The 25,303-nt window shown below is 36.7% G+C and overlaps 1 protein-coding gene across 3 annotated transcripts in view; it reads left to right on the top strand.

Moving 5' to 3' along the window:
• LOC120634864 (hemicentin-1) overlaps positions 1 to 25,303 on the top strand; it is a 254,924-nt gene that overhangs the window by 189,483 nt on the left and 40,138 nt on the right. For all 3 annotated transcript variants that reach the window (XM_039905705.1, XM_039905706.1, XM_039905704.1), the window contains exon 6: positions 24,783 to 24,800. In XM_039905705.1, coding sequence (XP_039761639.1) covers positions 24,783 to 24,800 — 18 coding nt within the window. The remainder of the gene's footprint in view (positions 1 to 24,782; positions 24,801 to 25,303) is intronic.

Below are 25,303 nucleotides of genomic sequence, written 5' to 3'. Positions count from 1 at the left end.
GATTAACATGATTGTTTTTCAGTGTCTGGGTATTTATCTGTATATTATAAGTATTTATATGTATTATATTCATAAAGATATTCAACAGCTATCTTAGTACCCATAACACAAGCTACGCTTACTTTGGGGCTAGATGGTGATGTGTGTCGTAGTATATTTATTTATTATAAAAAAAGAAAATATCAAAGTCAAATCTTTCTTCATTCATGTGTTATGTATGTACTTTTGCGGTATATATTACAGGCTATGGGCAGCATATGCAGTGCAAATGACTTTTTTCTGATTTTGAATTTAGAATTTTAAATACTACCAATTAAATAGCAATTTGAAATACCTTCCTACCAAGCAATTGTAAAAGGGTGTACGAACACAAAAAAAAGCAACTTAAAGAAGATCTATTACAAACACAAATTTGATCTACCTGAAGTTTTTGTAACAAAAAGTCTTCCTTTCCCGAAATGGTAATAAAAGGAAGTCAGCTTAAATTTTCTGTTTTTATGTAAAACGAAGTTGACAGTGAGAGATGGATGCTGTCCTCTTGTTTAAGGGATGATTTTAATTAAATTGTCGGAATTTTTCTTGTTACGTTCCAAAGAGATTTCACTGTCCAGGTTTTTTTATCCATGATAGGCTTGAAGTAATCTCATGCAACGCGTATTTTTGTTATAACCATCTTATAATCAATCAAATTAGCTATGAAGTTAGAGTAATTCACATTCAAAACTGAAATTCAAAAATGTTTTATTCATAGGCACTTATGAAGCGTTCATACATTTAACATGTTAACACTAATCTTAGGTGATGGTGATAACTAAGTTAACTTAAAACTACAGCTAGGAGGTATCCAAACGTCGTCTAAGAACAGCCCACAACAAACCTAGCCAGGTTTTTTTTTTAAATTCATGTTATTAATCTCTCTCTCTCTCTCTTTTTGTGCCTCTCCACTACTGGAGGTTGGACGTCAGCTCAGCGAACTTCTCGCGGTCTTGCGCCAAGCGAAACAATACTTCCACGCTTTCAACATTGGTCCATTCACGGATGTTGCACAACCACGACTTCTTCCTCCTTCCAACACGTCGTTTGCCCTCTACTTTGCCCATCATTATGAGCCGGAGCAGCTGGTATCGCTCATGTCTCAGAACGTGGCCCAGATACTCGACCTTACGCTTCTTAATGATAAGCAGTAACTCCCGGCTTCTGGCGACGCGTTGGAGTACTCTCACGTTAGAAACTTTCCGTGTCCAGCTAATGCGGAGCATTCTACGATAGAACCACATCTCAAAGGCTTCGAGACGTTTCTGAGTATCGGCTTTTAGAGTCCAAGATTCACTACCGTACAAAACTACCGGCCAGCCTACAGGCTACTATGTTATTAATACTTAAGATATTTTATCGTTTAACTAATTCCTTATACTATAAAACTGATTTTTCTATAAGGGTCTATAAGGTTCCTAAAGGGTACGGAGATACCACCCCCACCGTTATTAACCTTATAACCTACCACGGCTTGGCTCAGGTGGCTGCCCTCATAGTAAGTTTAGAGTAAATAAACCACTACTCCTTAATGGGATACTACAGTATTCACAGTGATCAGTAAAAAAAAAAAACTTTGTTCTGAGATAAAAACTTTTAGAGAAATAACTTTACAAAGTTTTCATAAGAGGTTACGTCGTGACAACCATAAAGTTAACTGAGCTTATATTTAAGATTAGGTGGCATTCAGTGGCGTGCACTTCATACATGCACAAAAGCACTGCATACCCAAATAATTTTATATAGCTCGTATTGGTGGGGAATATTTCTATTTTATGCTAAATATCTGCTTTGTGCATACCCCGGCCGAATGCCCTGTGCACGCCACTGGTGGGATTATTATAAGAACACTAAAAAGTTTATGATAGTAGAGAATTTTAAAACATAGATTCAAACACACGTTTATACGCGCACACGTACACTGCGAAATGGATATCAAGTAGTTATAATAAGTTAGTGTTGACAAATTTTGTTTTAGGATACATTTATTATTATAAATAGCCTTTAAAATTCCACTAATGGACTAAAGGCCTCTCACGACCAGTGGCGTTCACTGGGTTGCTTATCGGGGTGTGCATGCAGCAGGTAAACTACATAAAATGGCAAAAAATTTATGATCAAACGAACTTACCTGTAAGTGAAGTTCGATCCAAATTATGCGAGCAAGCTTCATTCGACGCGATTTGGGGTTTTACTTATTGTAGCAACACTCTCTAGCTATCAGCCTTCACGTTATTCATAGTAGGGAAAAAACAATTTTTCGTATGGTATCACTATATTTTTCCCACCCTCACGTAGACATCCCTACCATCAATCATTAGTTTAAAGCAATCTATTCTAAATTAAACTTTATTTATCTTTTTTTCCATTTTATTTTTTTTTTTTTATCAGATGTATTATTTTTATCACTATACTGGGAGGGTCTTTTTTTTTTTTTTTTTTACACTTAAAAATAGTTATTACCTTAGGGTGGGTCCACCCCAAATCGCGTCGAATGAAGCTTGCTCGCATAATTTGGATCGAACTTCACTTACAGGTAAGTTCGTTTGATCATAAATTATGCTTCACAAGCTTCATTCTAGCGATTTGGGGTTTTACTTATTGTAGATGTTTATAGCTGTATTTGTAAAAATAATACATAAAACAGGTATTCTTCTTAAAATAACACATCAAAAACTTTTTAAATTGAATTTTTATTCTAATAAAGTTAACAAAAAACATTAAGTTACCTACTTTTAATTCACAGGTAGATAAAACAAAAAAAAATTAACAATCATATTAAATTTAAAATTCTTTCGTTTACCATTTAAGAAGTCTTTTTTCTTTAATAGAATGTAATAAACTCTTATTAATCTAATTATCTTAGTTACAATGGTTGCTAAGAATGGATTGAGCAAATGAGCTTTTATCGTTAACAATAACTTCCTTATTATAAAATTTAGCAAAAACTCCAGATGCTTCACTCCAACCAGCCGTTCTCCTTATAATGTCAAGATTGACTCCCAGCCTATAAGCCGACGAAGTTGATGCATGGCGAGTGCTATGGGCACTAAATATTGTAGTATCCAAGCCACTGTTAGCCAAAATAGTCTTTATCCAGCGACTTAATGTCTGCCTCGATATCTCTTTATAAGGTTTCTTGTAACTTAAAAATAATCTGTCTTGATTATTTACCCGCAAATTCTCAGTTCTATTTAAATAAGCTAAGACGCATAATGCTGGGCAGATTTCAGGCCGGGGAGTGAAGAAGGGGAGTTTTAACAAAGGTTGATGTGCATCTAACCTAGAAGTCTTTATAAAATCGGGTATTTTGATAATCACTTCACTACCCTGATTTACAAACACGTTTCTAGTCTTTATGAGAGATATCGTCTGGACACGATGAGCCGTCACCAAGGCAATAAGTGTAACAGCTTTCTTTGAAAGGTCCTCTAAGCTCAACGTATGGTTGGGCCATAACTTGCTTAAATAATTCAAAACTATATTAGGTTCCCAAGTTATATCATATTTAGGCGCGGGAGGCCGTAACCTATACACTCCCTTCATAAATCTCTTAACTCTGGTATCATCAATAGAATTTCCCATTAATAAACTTATTGCTGATTTATGAGAGTTAATAGTCCCATACTTTGCTCCCTGATCAAAAAGCTGACTTAAATAATGTATAATTTCTGGAATCGATGCAGAGCAATAGCTTAGTTCTTTATTCTCGCAATATGTTATCCAAGACCTAATACATCCATCATATTGCTTATAGGTACTGTCAGCTAAAGACGATAAGATGATATCCACAGATCTTGAGGAAAGATTTCGTTCTATTAGCGTTTTCCTGACAATCGCACGGCAATCAATTCTAGCGAGCTGTGCAGATTGTGATGAAGTCTGAAAGGAGATACGAGCAATCGCTTATCTGGATGAAAAAATACCTCCTTAGAAATTTTAATCTTTTGGTATAATGGATACCACGGTTGGGTAGGCCAATTTGGTATTACAACAATGCCCTCCGCCCTATCATCTATAATTTTACGAATCATCTTTAGTACTAATGCAAATGGAGGAAAAGCATAAAAATTAAGATGAGTCCAAGATATTGTGAAAGCATCAATTGTCCAAGCATCAGGATCCTGTTTCCAAGATACATAAGTAGAACATTTCTTATTATTTCTAGATGCGAACAAGTCTACTGTAGGTTGTCCTAGCGACAGAATGATTGCTTGAAAGGCATAGTCTGCAAGTTCCCATTCTGTCTCCTGAAATTTAATTCTAGACCTGGTATCAGCTTCCACATTATCCTTGGATTTGATATAAGATGCAAATATAAAAATTTCCCTATTTTCACACCATTGCCAAATTTGTCGTGTAATTTCTTCAAGGTGTGGATATTGTATACTACCCATTTTATTAATACATGCTATAGCAGTAGTGTTATCGATTCTCAAAAGAATCTCTGTATTAGTAATATGTTTAGCATAAACTTTTAAAGCAAAAAAAGCTGCTTTAAGCTCTAATAAATTTATGTGTTTCGTCCTTTCTGCGTTGGTCCAAAAACCATGCGATCCGTTTCCGTTACAATATGCTCCCCAACCCGTAAGAGAAGCGTCTGAGAAAATCTCAAAGGTAAAATTATGACTGCGTAGCTTAGCATAATCGGCTTTAATATGTCTCAACCACCATAACATATCTTCATTCAATCTTGCTGGAATTTGTATAATTTGATCGTACGACGAATTAGATAATAAACATAAAAATTTAAATCTTTCAAAACGCTTAGTATATAACCAAGAGTAATCTATAGCAGGGCAAGCTGATATTAAATTACCAAGAAAACTAGAATAATCCCGTAAACTACAAGTCTTTGTATTTAAGAACTTTAAAATTAATTGTTGAATTTTAGTTCTCTTTTCAAAGGGTAGCTCCAATATCATGTCTTCTGAATTAAATATATAACCTAAATATTTGCACTCCTTTGAAGGTGTTAAACAACTCTTATCATAATTTATTAGAAATCCCAGACCTTCGAGAAGGTTCTTGATAAATATAATGTTTTTAAGGCACTCCACATATGAACTGCCAAATATTATTATATCATCTAAATATATAACTGTTAATATATTATTTGACCTGCAGTATTCCATTACTGGTTTTAATATTTTTGTAAAAACGTACGGTGCTGTCGTTAAGCCAAACGGTAGGCAATTATATGCATAAAGAGTCTCATTAAATTTAAACTTTAAATATTTTCTGTGCAATCTATGAATTGGTAGTAAATAGTATGCATCCTTCAGATCCATAGAAGCCATAAAACATTTGGGAAACATTAATTTGGTGGCAGTACGGTAATCCTCTAATTTAAAATCTTTATAAACTTATTTAAACATTTTAAATTTAAAATAAATCTATTCTCTCCGTTTGGTTTAGGCACCAGAAAAACCGTAGAAATAAATTCCCTGTCCTCGTGATTCGATTCTGAAATGGCGTCGATATCTAATAATTTCTGTATACATTTATTAAATGCAAATAATTCCTTTTTAGATCTTACAATAGTACAAGCCCAATCACTGCGAATGGGTTGTGAAACAAAAGGAATCTTATAGCCCTTTAACCAGTCTAATATAAGCGGGTCACTAGTTATATTCCCCCATTGTTGAAAGAAATATGACAGTCGCCCCGCATAACGTACCTCGTGGTCAATGCTCAAAACCGCTGCTGTCTCTGACGCCGCGGAGGAGGTGGAGGGCTGCGGCGGTAGTGCCGCTGGCGGCCCTGAGCTGGCGCTGGAGTTGGCGCTGGCGCTGCACGGTCCTGCAGTCGTTGTTTCCCCATATAAGAACGTGCTGCTATTTTCCGATATGGGGTCCGTTGGTTTAAAGACTTTGGGACTGATGTAGTTGACGTAGCATTTTTACTCAAAAAACTTGTCTTCGGTATGACTTTTAAAATTTGTCCCGATCTATTAATACCTTGAGCTGTCTTTAACTTCTCCGACATGTTGTCACCAAAGAGATATTTTTCAGGTAATGTATCCATAACGATGTCTTTCAACTTCTGGTTTATCGAACTTAAAATAAGCATTCTTCGTCTTTTCGTTTCGAGCTGGTATACATCACATAAAATGCGACAAGCATCACTTAAAGGTCTTAATAATTTCGATTTTGTGTCGATATGTAACTTTTTGGCTGGGTCACTTATTATAGAGTCGACAGATTTACTAAGTGCTGACAATGCCAACCCGATCTGTTTTTGTTTATGAAAAATAGAAGAGTCTCGTTTTACTAAACTTTCTGCTAGTGCTACTTTTACTTCAGGATTTAGAATTGGTGGTACCAGTGTTTCTAAATTATTAGGTATAGGATATAACTTTACCAAGTCTCTTTTGATATCCTCTTTAAGCCCTCTTTTCAAAATGTCTTGCCATCTTGTGGCAATATCCTTATGGATAGGAGGTCCGAGTTCAGTAACAAGTTCGGGAACATCACCTAACAATGAAAGTATTGACCCATCCAACTCGAGGTCATTATTCCCCTCGATTTCAGAGACTGCTGAATCGGCACCGCCGATCTGCGAAACTGCTGGTATCTCAACAGCCGCCTCAGGCCGTGTTATGTCCTCCATTGATAACACGATGTCTGGACGTCGCTCGGTGACATCATCAAGAGCGTCGAACGAATCCGGTAAAGCCTGGTATAATATGTCATTCTTCGTCTGGCTGACATCTGTAAACGTCCCCACGTTTAGACTTTAACATAGGTTACAAGATCACTTCTACTGTAAAAGTAGGTAGGTAGGAAAAAATAAATAAAAAATAAAAAATAAAACCCATACTGTGCATAGTATAGCATAGCATAATTATTATGAAGGAGTAAACCAATTAGCGGAGTCTCACATCATTATAACATCTACCAAATATTCCTCAATAAGATAATTATGAAGGAAGAATCCCAAAAACGGAGACTCACATCATGTATATAGTTCTTATATAGGTACTCTGGTTGCGTAAATATGAAGGAAGAATCCCAAAAAGCGGAGACTCACATCATATGTTTGGGTTATATTCGCTTTCATAGCGTAAATATGAAGGAAGAATCCCAAAAACGGAGACTCACATCATATAAAATATAAACTTACTATTATTCTCGTCACTCGAACTACTAGAAGGTAGACGCATTATACGTTTCCTCGCCGGTGTGTTCGACAATTTTTCTTCCAGTTTCCTTATCTTTCTAAGAATCTTCGCTTCCCTCGCCTCTGTCTTCCTTTTGCCCATCGTGTATTATATAGTTTCACTTTTATTTTAATACCAAAATGTAACAAATAAAATAAAAAATACAACGTGCGAAGGCCCTGAGCACGAAAATGTTAATGATTGATGGTAGGGATGTCTACGTGAGGGTGGGAAAAATATAGTGATACCATACGAAAAATTGTTTTTTCCCTACTATGAATAACGTGAAGGCTGATAGCTAGAGAGTGTTGCTACAATAAGTAAAACCCCAAATCGCTAGAATGAAGCTTGTGAAGCATAATCTCCTCCTATACCAGTTATATATCAATTTTAGGGTAGGCAGTGCTTTTGTGCATGAAGTGCACGCCACTGCTCACGACTGGAGGTTTTTTTCATAAACATCACACTGGGTAGACGGTGGTCGCAGTATATGGTGGTTATAACATAGAAAACTCTGCTGCCTGCTCTACATTATATTCCTAAGTCACCTCGTACGACACCCGAAAAGTGGGGGTAGACCTGAAGAGGCGCGGAGAGGTGATCGCAAAGAGGAGAGGTGGTGACTGTTGTATTCTGATCTGCCGTCACTACAATGCAAGTATGGAGGGTAGAGGTAAGGAGAGTCATCTGTGTATATGAAAAAGTGTCGTCAAAATGTATTAAATTAGGATGGCGCCACATTTGCATCAGGGTAACTCTTAAAAGAAGTCAAATATAAATATTGTTAGAGTAGGCTTGAAAAATAAACAAGGAAGTATGGAGATACAAGGAAGTAAGGTTATATTTACCACAATATTTTGTACGACGTAAGTTGTTGAAATTCTGAATAATTAACTACTTTAGTCTATAATGACATTAAATTTTGTAACTCGGCATACTTTAATTCATCTACGATTGCTACATTCATACCATACCCTGTGCATCCACCAGCGCCATTGTGGAGGATTTTTGAACTGTTATTGAGCGCAACAACTGGACACTTTTTCAACTTTTCTCCCATATAAGATGACTCTCCTTACCTCTACCCTCCATAAATGCAAGGTAACTTTTTCATGAAAACTGACATAAAGTATTCGAGGTAGTTTTTGTATTTATTTATTTTTATTTTATTTTCTTACAATCATAAGTAGATAGGTATACATAGGTGACTTGATGTCCTGAAACTCCATTGAGTTTGTATGGACATTGCACAATCCTCTAATGTTATACAAAATTTTAAAATTTAAGCGGGTAGGTGAACAAATACGCCGCCAGCATGTCGAGATACCGCATCACATAATGCAATCCCACAGCCAGCCGACAAGCGGCACATGGGCATATACAGGTTGCTCCCAGAACACGATTTCAATATTCATCCAATTTCTGAAATACTTTTTGACAACATTTTTTATATTTTTTTCGGTGATTGAATCCCTAAGTGGTAAAGGCAGGCAATTAATTAGTCTTTATGGTGTCCTAGTACCTACTAACCTACCGCCTTTCCAACAAGTCTTATATATAAAAGATAAAATATCGATAGAAAATATCTAAGATAAGATACGATAAGATATCTTTTACCTGATGTTTTACTAAGAAGGATAAATTTTATTTACCAGATGAAAGTTTATACTTACATTTATTCTACGACTGGCCATCAGGAACAGAGGAAGAATAGAGTAGCCGTATCCGCTAAAGTTTCGTGCAATTATTTTAATAGAGGACATCGCGGGAAGTGTGGGCCGTTTTTCATTCTTTCATTTACTTCAAGCTGCGAACTTAATGTTTCCGTCTCAAAGCAGGAGATGGAGCGGATATTATATTAAGCTTTATCATTTGAAAAAAATGCAAGGGAAGGTAATTTATATCGCTGATAATGAATAAAATCTGTTATTTGTCACTTAACAGCCTGTACAAGGAGTATAAAACTCCCAAATTATGGCTATGCAGCAAAGTGTTTATCGAGCAATTCTTGAATTTCTTGTTTCTTCTGGGCCGAAACTGTCTTTACGAGTAGAACCATCAAAACATTCATTAAAAATAGAAAGACTCTCACTGAAATTGTGGCAGCTTGCTTCGGCTGATACTGATTAGGTGAATTTTAATTGGTTAGTGTCACTAAAATAAATATATATCTATTGAGTCAAATAAAATACTTACCCTCTGTACTCTCTATCTAACTTGCTAAGGATTTTTTTCATCTATTTTGTTACTGTATACAAACAATTATTGTTCTACAAACATTTTTTTTTTTGGAGCAAAAATCTCTTACATCTTGTACCGCATCAAAAAACGGTTTTTTGTGTGAGATGAGAGAAAATTGCGCGCTTCCAGTTTTTGTTGTTCCAACCGTCAGCCCGGCACTTTATTACAGACTCTCAAAAATTACCGCTTGATTTGAATCATCAGATCAAACGGGTACTCAGTTTCACTAATTACCGTATTGTATGTGACGTTTATCTTTGTGTAGACCCTATCGAAAAGGACATGCTGCCAAGTGATTTAGCGTGTCGGTACGATGGCGTATAGAAATCGAGGGGTATGGATGATATATGTGATATATGACTGCCAAACCTATAACCAAGTTAGCCCGCAATAGCGTATTGGTGAGAAGTATCGTCTAACTCTCGGAAATACCGAGTTCGATACACTTTAATAAGCATACGATAGTCAAGATCACTAGACATATTGAAAAATGCTGTTAAATCCCATTATCTTGAGCAATAAAGAGATATTAGGTGATTTATTCTTACTCATATCTAAGTATGTATAGTATATATTAGTTAATATTATTATTATTTTATGTGTGGAATCAGGATAAGTATTGGTGTGTAATTTTTCTTAAGTGTGTATGTTATAATAATACAACCCACCAATCTGTTTCTCTTGGTTTTCCTAATCCTAAGGTTGCCTCAGTGAGATCGCTACTAAGCGATAAGGCCGCCTTTTGTATCCTACTTTTTAAGTTTTGTCTTGTACGGTCCATTTTTCCTTTTTGTAGTGTGGTGAACAAGTGAAGTGTATAAATAAATAAATAAATAACTTTTCGAACTTAAATGGGTATATTGCCGAAGATCTGACACCACGCAGATTCTCCTGTTTTTTGCGGAGTATAGCAAATTAAGCTTAATTTTGATAATATATCATGGATTTCCGCAAAGCAACGCCTGCTTCTATCCAATATTCAATATGCGTTGGAAGCAATTAAATATCATTTGCCGTTCTCATTTCGGTAGAAGCAAGTGCTGAGATTCTTGCCGGCTTCTTCTCGGTACAATCTGCCTTCCGAGCCAGTGGTAAAGTCACTATAACCAGAGATACTTGACGTTTCAATACGCTTATATTAGGCCTAATTAAAATAAATCAATTTTGCATTTTTGAACGGTCAGAAAAACATCTCTAGGAATCCAGCGTGCCTTAGAGTTCTTCATAATGTTCTCAAGTACGTGAAGTCTATTAACCTGCACTTGGAGTGGTGAACTACGTCCTAAGCCCTTCTTAATCTAGTCCCGCGAACTTTAGTAGGCTGGTAATATGATGATAATGATAATCATAGTTTTATTCGTCTATCTGTGTACCTGAAACGTAGTCGCTTACTATTGTCCTCATAAGAAGGCTTAGAGTCACTCAGCGGGCGATGGAGAGAGCTATGCTAGGAGTATCTCTACGTGATCAAATCAGAAACGAGGAGATCCGTAAGATAACTAGAGTTACAAACATAGCTCAGCGAGACGCGAAGCTGAAGTTGCAATGGGCAGGGCATATAGCTCGGAGAACCGATGGACGTTGGGGTCTTAAGGTGCTGGAATGGCGACTCCGCACCGGTAAACGCAGCGTAGGTCAGCCCCCAACGAGCTGTCAAACAAGTCACGGGAAGCCGCTGGAGGCAAGTCGCCCAGGACCATGGATTGTGGAACTCCCTACAATTGACTTAAAATGCTGGACCTATGATGTCCAGCATTTTACGTCATTTGGTTGAATTGATGATGATGATGATAATGATCTGTGTATCGACTGTCTGACGATGTGACTGTGCGCAGTGACTTTTAAAAATTCTAACCGATTTAAATTAAACTTCTTCCTGAAATTCTACTCAGATTATCTTCCGTTCATAAATATAAACGAAACCGCGTGCTTCAACTAGTTCATTCTCAATATGAGCACATTAATCTGACACGTCGCATCGTGGTGTCTTTAATTAAACACGAGAGGGGGTGGGGGGAGCAGCGGGAAATTGAATTTCACGCATAAATGTTTGCTGGAAATGACAAGGTTTTAATATCAACTACATTTTATGATACGTCTTTCCGTATCTTCAGCCAACTAGATCAGCCTATGCGGGATTATTGTGGCTTTCAATCAGCTCAAGAACAGCAAGGCGATGGGTGATGTTGGGATAGCAGCAGAACTACTGACGGCAGTTTGAAAACCGACACTGAAATTGAATCCGTCATTTACTAAGTCGCAACATCAGGAATGGCGCAGGGGCGTGGTGGTTCTGTTCTTCAAAAAAGGTGACAACACCTTGCTAAAGAATTACATCCCGCTGCTGAGTCATTTCTACAAGCTGATTTCAATTCAATTATTTTACTTGCTAATATATAAAACAATGTAGGTATACATGTTTAGTCATATTATGACATGCAAATCTTAATTTGAACAAATTCATTTATATAATAACTAAAAAAACAACAAAATAAACAAAATCAAAATTAAGAGTAATAACGTATCGTCTCAAATCTGACAGCCGATTGGCGCAGTTTGCAGCGACCCTGCTTTCTGAGTCCAAGGCCGTGGGTTCGATTCCCACAACTGGAAAATGTTTGTGTGATGATCATGAATGTTTTTCAGTGTCTGGGTGTTTATATATATATTCTAAGTATTTATGTATATTATTCATAAAAATATTCATCAGTCATCTTAGTACCCATAACACAAGCTTCGCTTACTTTGGGGCTAGGTGGCGATGTGTGTATTGTCGTAGTACATTTATAAAAAAAAAAAAAAAACGTAGGTTCGACTACTTTCAGATCCGTAAAAGAACCAGAGTTACCGACATAGCTCAGCGAATCGCAAAGCTGAAGTGGCAATTGGTTGGGCTTGGTCCCAATGTGCTGGAATTGCGAACCGAGGTAAACGAAGCGTTTGTAGTTACTGTACCCAAGCGGCACAAGACTGTGGTATTGGTTGACATGATGCTGACATTTAAATTCAAAATTCATTTATTTCAAGTAGGCCTAATATAAGCACTTTTGAAACGTCAAGTCTGTCCGTGTGTGCGTGTGCGTCAAGTCAACTCTACCACCGGTTCGGAAGGCAGATTCTACCGAGAAGAAGCCGGCAAGAAACTCAGCAGTTGCTCTTTTCCAACATCAAAAATTTACATTTTATATTTTAACATTCATTTTTCTATCTTGTGAGAGATGAAAGCGGAGCCGGATGCTTCCAAGCAACCTTGTCATTAAGAAACTCATCAATAGTATAATAACCTCGCTGTAATAAATGTGTTTTAACACATTCTTTAAACTTATGCATTGGTAGGTCCAAAATTTCCTTAGGAATCATATTATAAAAGCGTATACTCAATCCCACAAATGACTTCTGCACCTTTCGCAGACGATATGCAGATGTCACTAATTTATGACCATTTCTTGTAAGTCGACTGTTTATATCCACTTTTTGTTTATAAAGACTAATATGTTGTCTTACAAATACTATATTGTTATAAATGTATTGTGAGGCTACCGTAAGTATACCAATTTCTTTAAATTTTTCACGGAGGGATTCACGTGATTTAAGTTTATATATTGACCGTACAGCTCTTTTCTGCAATATGAATATAGTTTCAATATCAGCAGCTTTGCCCCATAATAAGATCCCGTAAGACATCACACTATGAAAGTACGCGAAGTAAACAAGTCTTGCTGTTTCTACGTCAGTAATCTGTCTAATTTTCCTGTCTAAATAATAAATAAACATACTACGATATAGTATGAAGCGGTGATAGCCCAGCGGGCAAGAGCTCGACTTCACTTTTGGGGGCCGAATTCGAATCCCAGCACCTCCAACTTTTCTAAGTTATGTGCGTTATAAGTAATTAAAATATCACTTGCTTCAACGGTGAAGGAAAACATCGTGAGGAAACCTGCATGTCTGAGAGTTCTAAATAATGTTCTCAAAGGTGTGCGGAGTCCACCAATCCGCACTGGGCCAGCGTGGTGGACTACGGCCTTAAGCCCTTCTCATTGTGGGAGGAGACCCGTGCTCTGTAGTCGGCCGGTAATGATGATGATACTACGACAATACACGCTATCTAACCCCAAAGTGAGCGTAAAATTGGTAGAACACAGTGCCATATTCTAAATGCTTCACTCAATCTTTTTACGACTATGATAATGCCTCATCAATATTCCCTAAGTCTTCGAGGGCTACAGAAATGGGTCAATGCAATTTTTCATGCTGTCACCTAACATCTTCCCCGCGACTGGCTGATCATTGTGTCTTAATTTACGGCTGCCGTCTTTGTTACTGTCTGTCTGTACGTGCAATTTCATAAGTGCCTGTGATAAGTTCGTAGTGGGCTTCTTCTTAGACCAGGACGCGTTTTAAACCCTCGTAGCGTTAGTTTTAAGTTTTAAGTTGGTTATCACTAGCATCTCACTACCGTGTAATTCTCATGTTATGTATGCATCAAAAGTGCCACCTTTGGGCCAACTTGAATAAAAAAAACTTTGAAAGAATTTTTGAATTTGAATTGAATATATCTGCTATACCCATAACAGGTTAGCCCGCTACCATCTTAGACTGTAAACAAATTTTACCAGGTGATATTGCTTGGCTAAAGTGTAGAGGAATACAAAAGTCAGCTATCCATTTAACAAATTGCCTCATCCAGGTCATATATTACCTTAATATAATCCCTTTTCCATACGGGAATATTAATTTTTTACTACGTGATTAATGAACGGGGTTTCCTAGACTTGGGGGGTGGATGGGGGAAGACGCGCGGAGGAGGGACGGGGGGTAAATTAGCACACATCGATCAGTTCATCGCAAAGAAGCTGGTCGGTGACAGAATGAAAAATTGCAGCGACCCAATTCACCCCCTACTACCCCATTAGCGGTAGTGGGGAATATTGATGTGACATTATAATACACTAAATGATTATTCAGAAAAATTTTGCTTCTTGGTTTTTGAAGCTAAGTTCGTTTGTCGATAATATCAGCTTCGGGCGAGAACACCTTCTTTCACGCAGCAACCAAGCAATGATTCTTTGAGATATTTGACGGCCGATGGGCGCAGTGGGTAGCAGCCCTGCTTTCTGAGTCCAAGGCTGTGTGTGGGTTCGATTCCCAAAACTGAAAAATGTTTGTGTGGTGAACATTAATGTTTTCAGTATAATTTACAGAAAACCTAGTGTTTATCTGTAAATTATAAGTATTTATGTATATTATTCAAAAAAATATTCATCAGTTATCTTATGACCTACTTATATCACAAGCTACGCTTACTTTGGGGCTAAATGATTCCCTATAATGATTTTATCTAATCAGGAAAGTAGATTTTAAATTGCACCATAGAATACATTAATTTAATACTCATCAATTAAGGAGGTGAAGTACGCATTTGGTTGTATAGGTATGGGAGTATATATCAATAATTATATTCACTTTACTTTGTACAGAAATAAATTGTTTTAGAAATTGGCTATGTGTATATTGTCGTACTATTTTTATTTATTATTTATTATTAATTTATGCCACTGTCTGTGGCATCGTATTTCTCGAACGGTTGAACCGACTTACATTTTGATTTGATCGAATTAGTCGCAATTGTTATTAGCTATGTTTTATAAAATTAGTCCAATTGACGACTTATCGCGAATTGACTGGTATTAAAATGAACACTGCATTGAAATTCGGGGGATTTTAATTTGTGACAATTTTATCATCATTTTTACATAATTGGTAGTTATATTACCGCAATCGGTTTCTATGCGAAATCGTTCCGAAACCCTAATTCTTTTGTCAGTATGGTGTTAAGGAGCCCCAGCCTCCACAAGGGGACCTCCCACCAGAACAGGACCTGTGAAATTTAAGAAATCATTCAAAAATTATTCCCGCTGACTTGCCAGTTATATAAAACCCAGCGAAGTTTGTTGTCTCTTCTAAGACCCAGAGGCTGAAGACAAGTTTCAAATGTACTTATTAAGAATGCAGTCAATGGAACTATTTAAATAAAGAAATATTTTGCTTCGACTTTGAATGTGACACACCGCCCACCATTGCGCCAGGGGGGTCGATAAACTTCATGTCGGTTCTGGTATTCGCACTGACTTTATCGATAAACTTTTCTCATCACTAGCAGTAGCTCCAGCGTTTTTACGTGTCAACTTTTTTATACTTTGCCGCGAAAACTGATATTCCATTCGAAAAAACTTCAGTGAGTGAGAAGTTTGTCACCATTACTAACTGTTGGTATCTAAAGTTATATTTATAGTGTACTCGCGATTCATCGTGACTTCGCCCGCGTTCAAATGCTGTTATAGTAAATATCCCGTTGATACAAATATATTACGACACGCCACCTCGTATCGCCCGCCAGTTGCTCGAGTCCTATGAATTTTAGCGTGATGTTAAGAAGTATTCATTTCTATTAAGTAGGCCTAATATAAGCATTTATAAGACATACTGGACGTTTCAAAAGTGATTATATTAGACCTACTTGAAATAAATGAATATCAGAATTTTGTCGAATTGAGCCATAAAATGCTATTAAACAAAACTGACTGGTAATTCCCGGGGTTCTGACAAATAAACTTCAATCTCCAAAAACTATTCAAATGGTTACACATAGTTTGGTACAATGGTTGGTTAAATGGTTTCACTTGCAGCAATAAGGCCGCCTTTGCATGCCTACAATTCTTTGTTTTTTTGCTTATTCTATATTTTATGTATATTTTGATGTTTTTGTGCATTAAAGTTTTTTTTCTTCTTCTTCTTGGTAAGTGGTAAGATTGATCATTCAATGATAAAATATGAATTTTACCATTTTAATTTTCAATTTAAATACAAATTTTAATACAACATTTAAACGAAGAATATAACTTGCTTTATCGATGAAGGAAACCTTCATGAGGAAACCTGAATGTCTGAGAGTTGTCCATAAAATCTCAAAAGCGTGCGAAATCTACCAATCCGCAATTGGCCAGTGTGGTGGACTACGTCTAAACTCTCCAAATTCAAGGAGGAGATCCTGATTGATTGGACAATGATTGTTAAATTATAAAATGATGTTGGAAAAGAGCAACTACTTAGTTGCTTGCCAGTTTCTTAGAATCTGCCTTTAGAACCGTTGTTAGAGTCACTAAAGTGCTTATATTAGGACTAATTGAAATAAATAAATGTTATTTTTTTTTTTATGATATTAGGCCCGATTTCTTGCGTGTTTCTGTTTTGGTTAGTTATAAAGTGCGGCAAAAGCTAGTCGTAATTTTATATTTTATTTCTAGTCGTTCAAAAACAGAGAAACAATATTTCAAACTCAACATCAATGAAGAGGGGTGAACCCCAATTAGAGCTGAAAAACATTAATTAAAAGGATAACCCTAAATAAAAATTCTCTACTCCATCACTCTTTTCGTGCCACTTTGATGAGTTGACGACGAAAGACATAAAAGCATTTACTCAATGTACCTTTGCGGTGCAAATTCAAAAAACAGCTATTGAAGGCTCCACGGGTGTTTCCGTGTTTGGTTTTTAAAAAGCGTCAGTATGAGCATTGCTCGCATGCATAAAGACTGTAGTAAATAAAAAACTTGGACTAAGTTATAAAATAGCGCAGATTTATAATATGCAAATTTTTTTTTACGTATAACGTGTAGCATCCTCAGGACCAGTGGCATGCACTTCATACATGCACAAAAGCGCTGCCTACCCTAACATTTTTATATAACTGGCAACGGAGGAATATTTTGCCATTTTATGCCATTTTTCTTCTTTATGCTTACCCTGGTCAGGAAATGTTTACTTTCGCCATCAAATCAACCGATTGACGTCCACTGCTGCTGCTTTTAAAAGTCACTGCACACAGTAACATCGTCAGACCGTCGATACACAGATCATCGTCATTCTTTTTAGGGCGTTCCAAACGCCACGATTCTGGGCCGCTTGTTTTCTATTGATGTTATCTGCCCACCTGGTTGGGGGTCAAGAAACGCTGCATTTACCAGTGCGAGGTCGCTAGCACCTAGGACCGCAACGTCCATCGGTTCTCCGAGCTATGTGCCCCGCCCATCGTCACTTCAGCACTTCAGCATGTTCGCTTTAAATGAATAAATGTTAGGACAACAAATTCATTAACAACTCTCCTGAGGATGCTTCGGTTTCGGAGCGAATCGTGTATAGAGACTACATTGCCGAAGATATGTTTGGCGTGAAGTATAAACAAAATAAAGTAAATAAATATACTACGATACACACATCGCCAACTAGTTCCAAAGTAAGCGCAGCTTGTGTTATGGGTACTAAGATAACTGATGAGTTTTTTTAATGAATAATATACATGAATACTAATAATATATAGATAACACTTAGACACTGAAAAACATGCATGATGATCACACAAATATTGTCTATTTGTGGGAATCGAGCCCACGGCCTTGGACTCAGAAAGCAGGGTCGCTGCCCACTGCGCCAATCGGCCGTCATAAAGATTGCAGATTATAAATTACACCGCACAGATCCTCCTGCTTTTCGCTGAGTATAGCAAATTAAGCTTAATTTTCATAATATATCGTGGTTTTCAACAAAGTAACGCCTGCTTTTATCCAATAATTAAAATGAATAACTTAGAGGCTATCAAAGATCTAAAAGAGGGGGTAGAGAGACTCGCGGGCCCAAAAGTCAAACTCCGACTAAAAATATATACATATACTGCACCCGCGCGAAACCGGGGCCGGTCGCTAGTGATGAATAAAGAAAGTTTGAGTTAAATTTTAAATTCTGTTAACAAAAGACCTTCCTCTGATCTAAGTTAAGTTGTTCTGATACAAGAGGTCTTAACAAATTGATTTCGCATTCAGTTGGAAACACAATACCATGAAAGGTGAACGGTTCTGTTGTAAGAGTAAAAAGTGAACGAATGGACGCTAATGACTGTGAAACCGTATAGTCTAGGAGCCGGTTGCTTCTTTTTTTAAATCCTGACGCTAAAACAACTGGGTGTTACAAGTTTCACGTGTCAGTGTGTCCGTCTGACACACCGGAATTTCCGATTTTTGGCGGAAAACATTTTTTTTACAACTCCCTTAGTAATCGAAATAATAAATATACTACGATAACAAACACACAGTGTCATCTAGCCCCAAAGTAAGCGTTGCTTGTGTTATGGGTACTAAGAAAGCTGATGGATGTTTTTATGAATATAATACACATAAATACTTTTAATATACAGATAAACACCCCGACACTGACAAACATTCATGTTCATCACAAAAACATTTTTCAGATGTGGGAATCGAGCCCACGTCCTTGGACACAGAAAGCAGGGTCGCTACCCACTACTCCAACCGGCTGTCAATAATGGCTTGACTAGTAGAACAATGTACACTTTATTGAAAGTCGGTGCTTCTTTTTTAATTCAATTTACATATTTGGTTGGTTTTGTGGTTAGCGCGTTCAACTAGGGATAACGAGATCCTGGTTTGCATTTCCCAGTGGGACCAAGAATCATAAGGATATTGGGTTTTTTTGGATAAAAATACATCATACGTTTTAGAGCATAGACCCACCACGCTACTTTAATTGTCACAACGGTAATCACAATTGATAAAAGTTCAATAAAAGAGTATAAATATAACCTCAACCCGATGCCAGTGTCTCCCTCTGACTCACTTTATGTTTCTCCACGTTAACTGCTGCCCAGTTAACGTGGAGATCTACAGACACTGCGCGTTCAAGTTCGGGGTCACCACCTTCGGGGTAACGCCTTGGGATACCACCGTGCATAAGTATTCAATGATATAGGACCATTAGTTCGCAATTTGATCGTAAAAACCATCACAGCTGAACAAGTTGCGAAGCTAAACAATAACTTTGAAAACATTATCTATCCAACAATTTAATTTATCTTCTAATTCATAGTTAAACGCAGTAACCATGAACTACTTCACTAACGAAGCAGTTCACATTAACGCTCTAGTTCATAATAACTAAAATAATTCGAGAATAGTAATTAAAAATTGTGAGGAATCGTCAAAGGCAGTGAGCACTGAGCTGAAGTGACATAGTATTTTAACATAACATTTTTATTATCTCTATTCACATGTTTATTAATAAGGCAGTAGAAATGTTCTAGATTGTTTCAGTTATCTGTTTGATATGAATTATAATTAATTTAGTTATTTATATTCTTATTCTAACACCATAATTACAGAACACTTAAACTTAATGCGATAGTGTACTTTTTTTAACATTATAATATTGAATTACCTATTCCTGTAACAAATAACCCACATTGCGATCCTAGTGAATTCACTCAGAGCGCAGTACAAATCATATTGCTCTGATATGACATTGAGGATGCGGAGGGCGCGCGTCATTGGTGCCTCTTTTAATAAATTTGTCCGCCCAATAGGTATTTCCAGCAGTAACCCCCCAGCAGTCCCCTCGGGGACACTCAATATGTATAGAAGGGACAGCATAATAAGTTAGTTTTAAAGCTTTTAAGCATTACTTTGCGGAAATCCATGATGTATGAAGAAAATAACTTAACTCTACTTACTTACACTTACAGGAGATGTTGACTTGTTTATTCATTGTAAGGTTCATTCACTCCTGAGGATGCTCCAGTTTCGAAGCGAAACGTGTGTAGAGGATACATTGCCGATGATCTGCTTTGTCTGGAGTATAAGGGTTGAAGAAATTATAAATTACACAATACAGATTCTCCTGCTTTTCGCGGAGTATAGCAAATTAGTATTAATTTTCGTGATAGCTTAGTTTTTGGTCTGGTGGGACCGGGTGGTAACTAGTCACGGCTGAAGCCGCCTTTTTTACCACCCTACCGACAAAGATGGGTCTCCAAGGGTCTCGTGGTTTGTGATTGTACTTCATAGCGGTTAAAGCCCAATGGACTTCGACTTCTCTTTCGGGGGGCCGAGTTCGAATCCCAGCACGCATAATGATCCCAAAGGTGTGTGGAGTCCGCCAATCCGCACTGGGCCAGTATGGTGGACTACGGCCTTAACCCCTTCTCATTGTGGGAGGAGACCCGTGCCCTGTAGTGGGCCGATAATGGGTTTATATGATGATGATGATTGTACTTCTGCTGTACAGAAAATCTATCTAATAATCTGTCCGGTACAGAGTAAAGAGATTCGTTCCGGTACTATGTTACGTACTAACCAATTGGATGTATGGGTTACTGAAACCGCCATACACCTAACAGGTTAGCCCGGTATCATCTTAGGCTGCATCATCGCTCGCTCGTCGGATAGCTGCCTAACTAAGCTAACTTGAAGAAAAATATAAAATAACTATAACAAGCTGTTTCCCGCGTCTTTCATTCGCCTTTATTACAGTATTTTTTTTAAATCCCGTAGGAATTATAGGTTTTACGGGGATAAAATATAGCCTTTGTTTTCTACTAAAACTATGCCAAAAAATAAACTAACACTCGCATTAATAATATGAGTAAGGATTATACGATGGAAGTTGGGGTCCCAAGCTACTTTAAGAGCTCAAGACCAACATAGATGAAAAAAATACTGCACAAGCCATATACCCAGCAGTGGAACCAGTGCTAATGTAATGTGTAATTACTCTTATTTTAAGTCACCAAATTTTATTTTTTTAACAATTAATCTAAACTTATCATATGACGGTTTGTAACTATGCACTTGTAATTGACATTCATTGCAGTGAATTCAAAAGCGTGTGATTTGTATGTTTTTAGTGCTCTAAATAAATAAATGAAGAAAAGGCTGATTTTATGAAACTCATACTCATTTCTGCCACCGGGTCTCATACTATACGAGTACAGGAATGAACGTTTTCAAAAGAAATAACGTTGCAAAAGTAACACAATATGAACAGGGAAAACATTTGCGACTTGAAAATACCTTGAAATGCAGCCTACTACTGTAATCGGATTATAGTGATGGCGTAGGGCTGGTTTTTACTGATATCGATATAAACCAATATTGACACGGTTGTGTATTGAATATGTTGTCATATACTTATAAGCAGTACCCTGCCACGAGTTTCTGTGGCTTTTGTGGCGACTTGGTGTGTTAAATAAAAAATGGAGAAACATGATGGGGAATTATTTATTAAACTGTTCTGTTTTTCAACAATCGGTCATTTGCATTTTTTAAATTTATGTAAATTAATTTGTACATTTTAGTAAATCTACATCGCTGATGCCATCCTGAACCAGTTTAATATGAGTATTTATGCATTAATATACAGAAACAATTTGCGCAATAGTATAAATATTATTTATAATTGCTTTACATGCAATGCTTTGCGACCAACAACATGATATATTTTTATTTTTCTAGAAAAATATTCACTAAGTTAAATAAGAATTATTAGCATATTTGGAAAAATGCTAAATGCTATCGAATCGTAGTTATCAAATGTCTATAATTTTATTTAACCACTTAAAAAATATACAAGTAAATAAATATAATACGACAATACACACACACCTAACCCCAAAATAAGCGTATCTTGTGTTATGGGTACTTATATGACAGATAAATATTAATGAATATGAACAATATACAGATAAATAACCAGACGATAAAAAAAAAACATGTTTATCACAAAACATTTCCAGTTGTGGGAATCGAACCCTCAGCCTTGGACTCAGAAAGCAGGGTTACTGACCACTGTGCCAGTCGACTGTCTTCAGTAACAAACCTTACTTTTTTTAGTTTTATTTTTTTCTTATGTCGTTGTTTAATAACCGAACTGAATACTAGTACTATTTCATTCATTCGAAGTGCACAATTAAGATCTATAAATATAATACCCGGTATATTATTTAAGTATGGAAACTTAGGAAGATATCGATAAAAAATCTATCGAACTATACCCATCCTTTTAAATAGAAATACGTTAAAAAACTTGGGCAAAGTGAAATTCCGCTCAATTAATTCCCTAAAAAGTTGAAAAATTTTCCAATGAAAAACTGGCCGAGTGAAGTACTTCTCTCGTTTCTTTTCTTTTATACTTTTATACGTTTTGCCGATGACAACTGCCGGTGCGGGGACTTTCTAAATAGATACGAGAACCATTCTACTTCTATACAGTATCTACTTACTGACGTAAACAGTACCTGCATTTTATCATACAGTTAATTGAAAGGAGGTAATGTAACATTGGCTACTAAAAGACGTCTTAACCCAAACTAGTAATATAAATGCGAATGTGTGTTTGTTGTTTGTCTGTTTACCCTGCCTTCACGCCCTAACTCAGAAGCTAATCGACTTGATTTTTGTCATGGAGTTAGTAGAAAGGACGGAGAGTAACCTAGGCTACAACCGGTCACTGGAAAGGCGCATAACATCTTTATATATATATTTCTTGTGTGCGTGTGTATGTCACTGAACTCCACCTAGACGGCTGGACCGATTTGAATGAATTTTTCGGTATGCGTTTGGGTGGCACCCTGCATGGTTTAGTTTCACAAATCAGCCCGACAGATGGCGCTGGGGTCAGCTAGTTGTATATATATATTTTTTTCAACCGACATAATTAGAACCTGCGACTCTCTGACAATCGCAGCCTGAGCACTGTACGTATAAGCTACAGCACTCATTCATCGATTCCTATATTTATAGATGCCCTCTCTATTAGCCACATAGCGACTATAGCGCCAACTAGTCTATATTTATAAACTTGATATTTCCTCCGAGTGTAAGTAAAAACAGTATGGTAAGAGTTATAAAGCGTTCTTAATTATTGCATATTTGCTGTCTTATTCCTTTTGTTAGAAAAAAATCAAATTACTGCGAACGAAGCCGCGTGTAAAAGCTATCTTGATCTATTAATTTAGAGCATTCTAAAGGAATTAAATGTCTATACACAAAAGTGAGAGAGATTTCTGGGAAAGTGAACCCAATTTTGTTTCGTTTGAACTTGCGAGATTATTTAACACCTCCCAAGCCTCGAACAAGTTAAGAACACATCTTGACGTAACATGTTGAGAAAGCTAATTTAAAATTAACTTGACGTAAGAAACATAATAAAATTGAAATTATCTTGACGTAAGAAAACCCATACGTATAAGAAATAGAGTTACCGAAATAGCTCAGAGAGTCGCGAAGCTGAAGTGGAACTGGGCGGGACATATAATTTAGAGAACTGATGGAAGATGGGGTCCTAAGTTGCTGGAATGGCGACGTCGCACGGGTAAACGCAGCGTAGGTTGGCCTCCGACGAAACGTCAAGCGCGTCATGCCTGAGAGTTCTCCATAATATTCTAAGAGGCGTGTGAAGTCCACCAATCCGCATTGGGATAGAAGAGACCCGGGCCGATAATAGGTTGATATGATGATTTAGTTTAATAATAATAACAATAATAAATTTATTTAATTCATTGTCGTGAAAACATTACAAATACCAATTTTACATAATTTATCTAAGATACAGTTTTCTTTTACAAATGATGCAAAATATAATAAATTAATTTAAAATGGTTGAACCAAAAACTAAGCTAAAATCTTGCGATTTTTTGGTATAGCTTTTGGATCTCTTCCTGATAGAAGGTATCCGTTATTGCACATAATAATTTATAACTATTAAGTGTAACAATTTAAAATAATATAATTTTTTAGAAAATTACAAACGTTTATATTTATTTAATCAATTTATGTTTTTATTTGAGTTAAGAGACTTGAGATCTAATAGATTATTTAATAAGTGTGGCGAACTGTGAGTTTATTGTCTCCAACTGTTCCGAGTTATAAGCATTTAAATATAACTTACTTTACTTCGAAACCTGCGTACCGGAAAGTTCTCCATGATGACGACAAGGCTGCTTGGAAGCAGGCCACTCCGCTCTCATCTCTCACAAAACAGAAAAATTCTAAAGATTATTAAACTTTAAAATGATGTTGAAAAAGAGCAATCTGCCGAGTTTCTTGCCGGCTCTTCTCAGTGGAATCTGTCTTCCATACCGGTGGTAGAGTCATTACAAACAGACTGACTTGACGTTTCAAAAGTGCTTATTAATTAGGCCTACTTGAAATAAATGAATTTAGTTTTTTTTTTTTTATGTTCTCAAAGGCGTGCTAAGTCTACGAATCCGAACTTTAACAGTGTGGTGGGCTACAACCCTTGCCTTCAAGAAAGGGTGACCTGTGCTCTGAAATGGATCGTTTTTGGATTCATAATGTTGAGTCAAGTGTAAATATCTAAGCCCATCAACCAGCATTGAGTTAGCATTGTGGGTATTAAGTATAATAAATATACTGTATGAAATATGAAGTAAAATTATACCTAATTGTATATTTCTTTTGTTTCATGTCCGGATGAGCAGCAGAGGGAGACACAGGAGGTAAGTTTCATAATTTTTTTTTTTTTTTTTTTGTTTTATTGTTAAACATTGAGGTGCCAACTTGGTCGAGTAGTTAGCATGCTACGGATCAAGAAGGCTTGGGTTTGATTCCCGGATCGGTCCGAATAGTTAGATATCCGATTTTTCTGTTAAAAATTCTGATGGCGATGACGTTGCCCACCGTCCGCCCATTGCAATATAAATCACAATAAACTGTAGATTCATTGTGAAGAAGATCCTCAGAAGATGTTGATCTTCTGAGGATGCTACGAAGCGAAACGTGTGTAGAGTTGCCGAAAATCTGTTTGGTGTGGAATACAAGGATTGAAGAAATTATAAATTACACCCTTCAGATTGTACTGCCTTTCGCGGAGTATAGCAAATTAAGCTTGATTTTCGTAATAATCATCCAGATCTGTTTAGACTTCACTTGACTGACTGAGTGACAAACATACATTCGCAATTATTATACTAGTATATCATAATTTCTTGACGACAAGGTT

Source organism: Pararge aegeria, chromosome 25 (assembly GCF_905163445.1).
Source record: "Pararge aegeria chromosome 25, ilParAegt1.1, whole genome shotgun sequence".
NCBI lineage: Eukaryota > Metazoa > Arthropoda > Insecta > Lepidoptera > Nymphalidae > Pararge > Pararge aegeria.
This window is presented reverse-complemented; position numbering and strand designations above follow the sequence as displayed.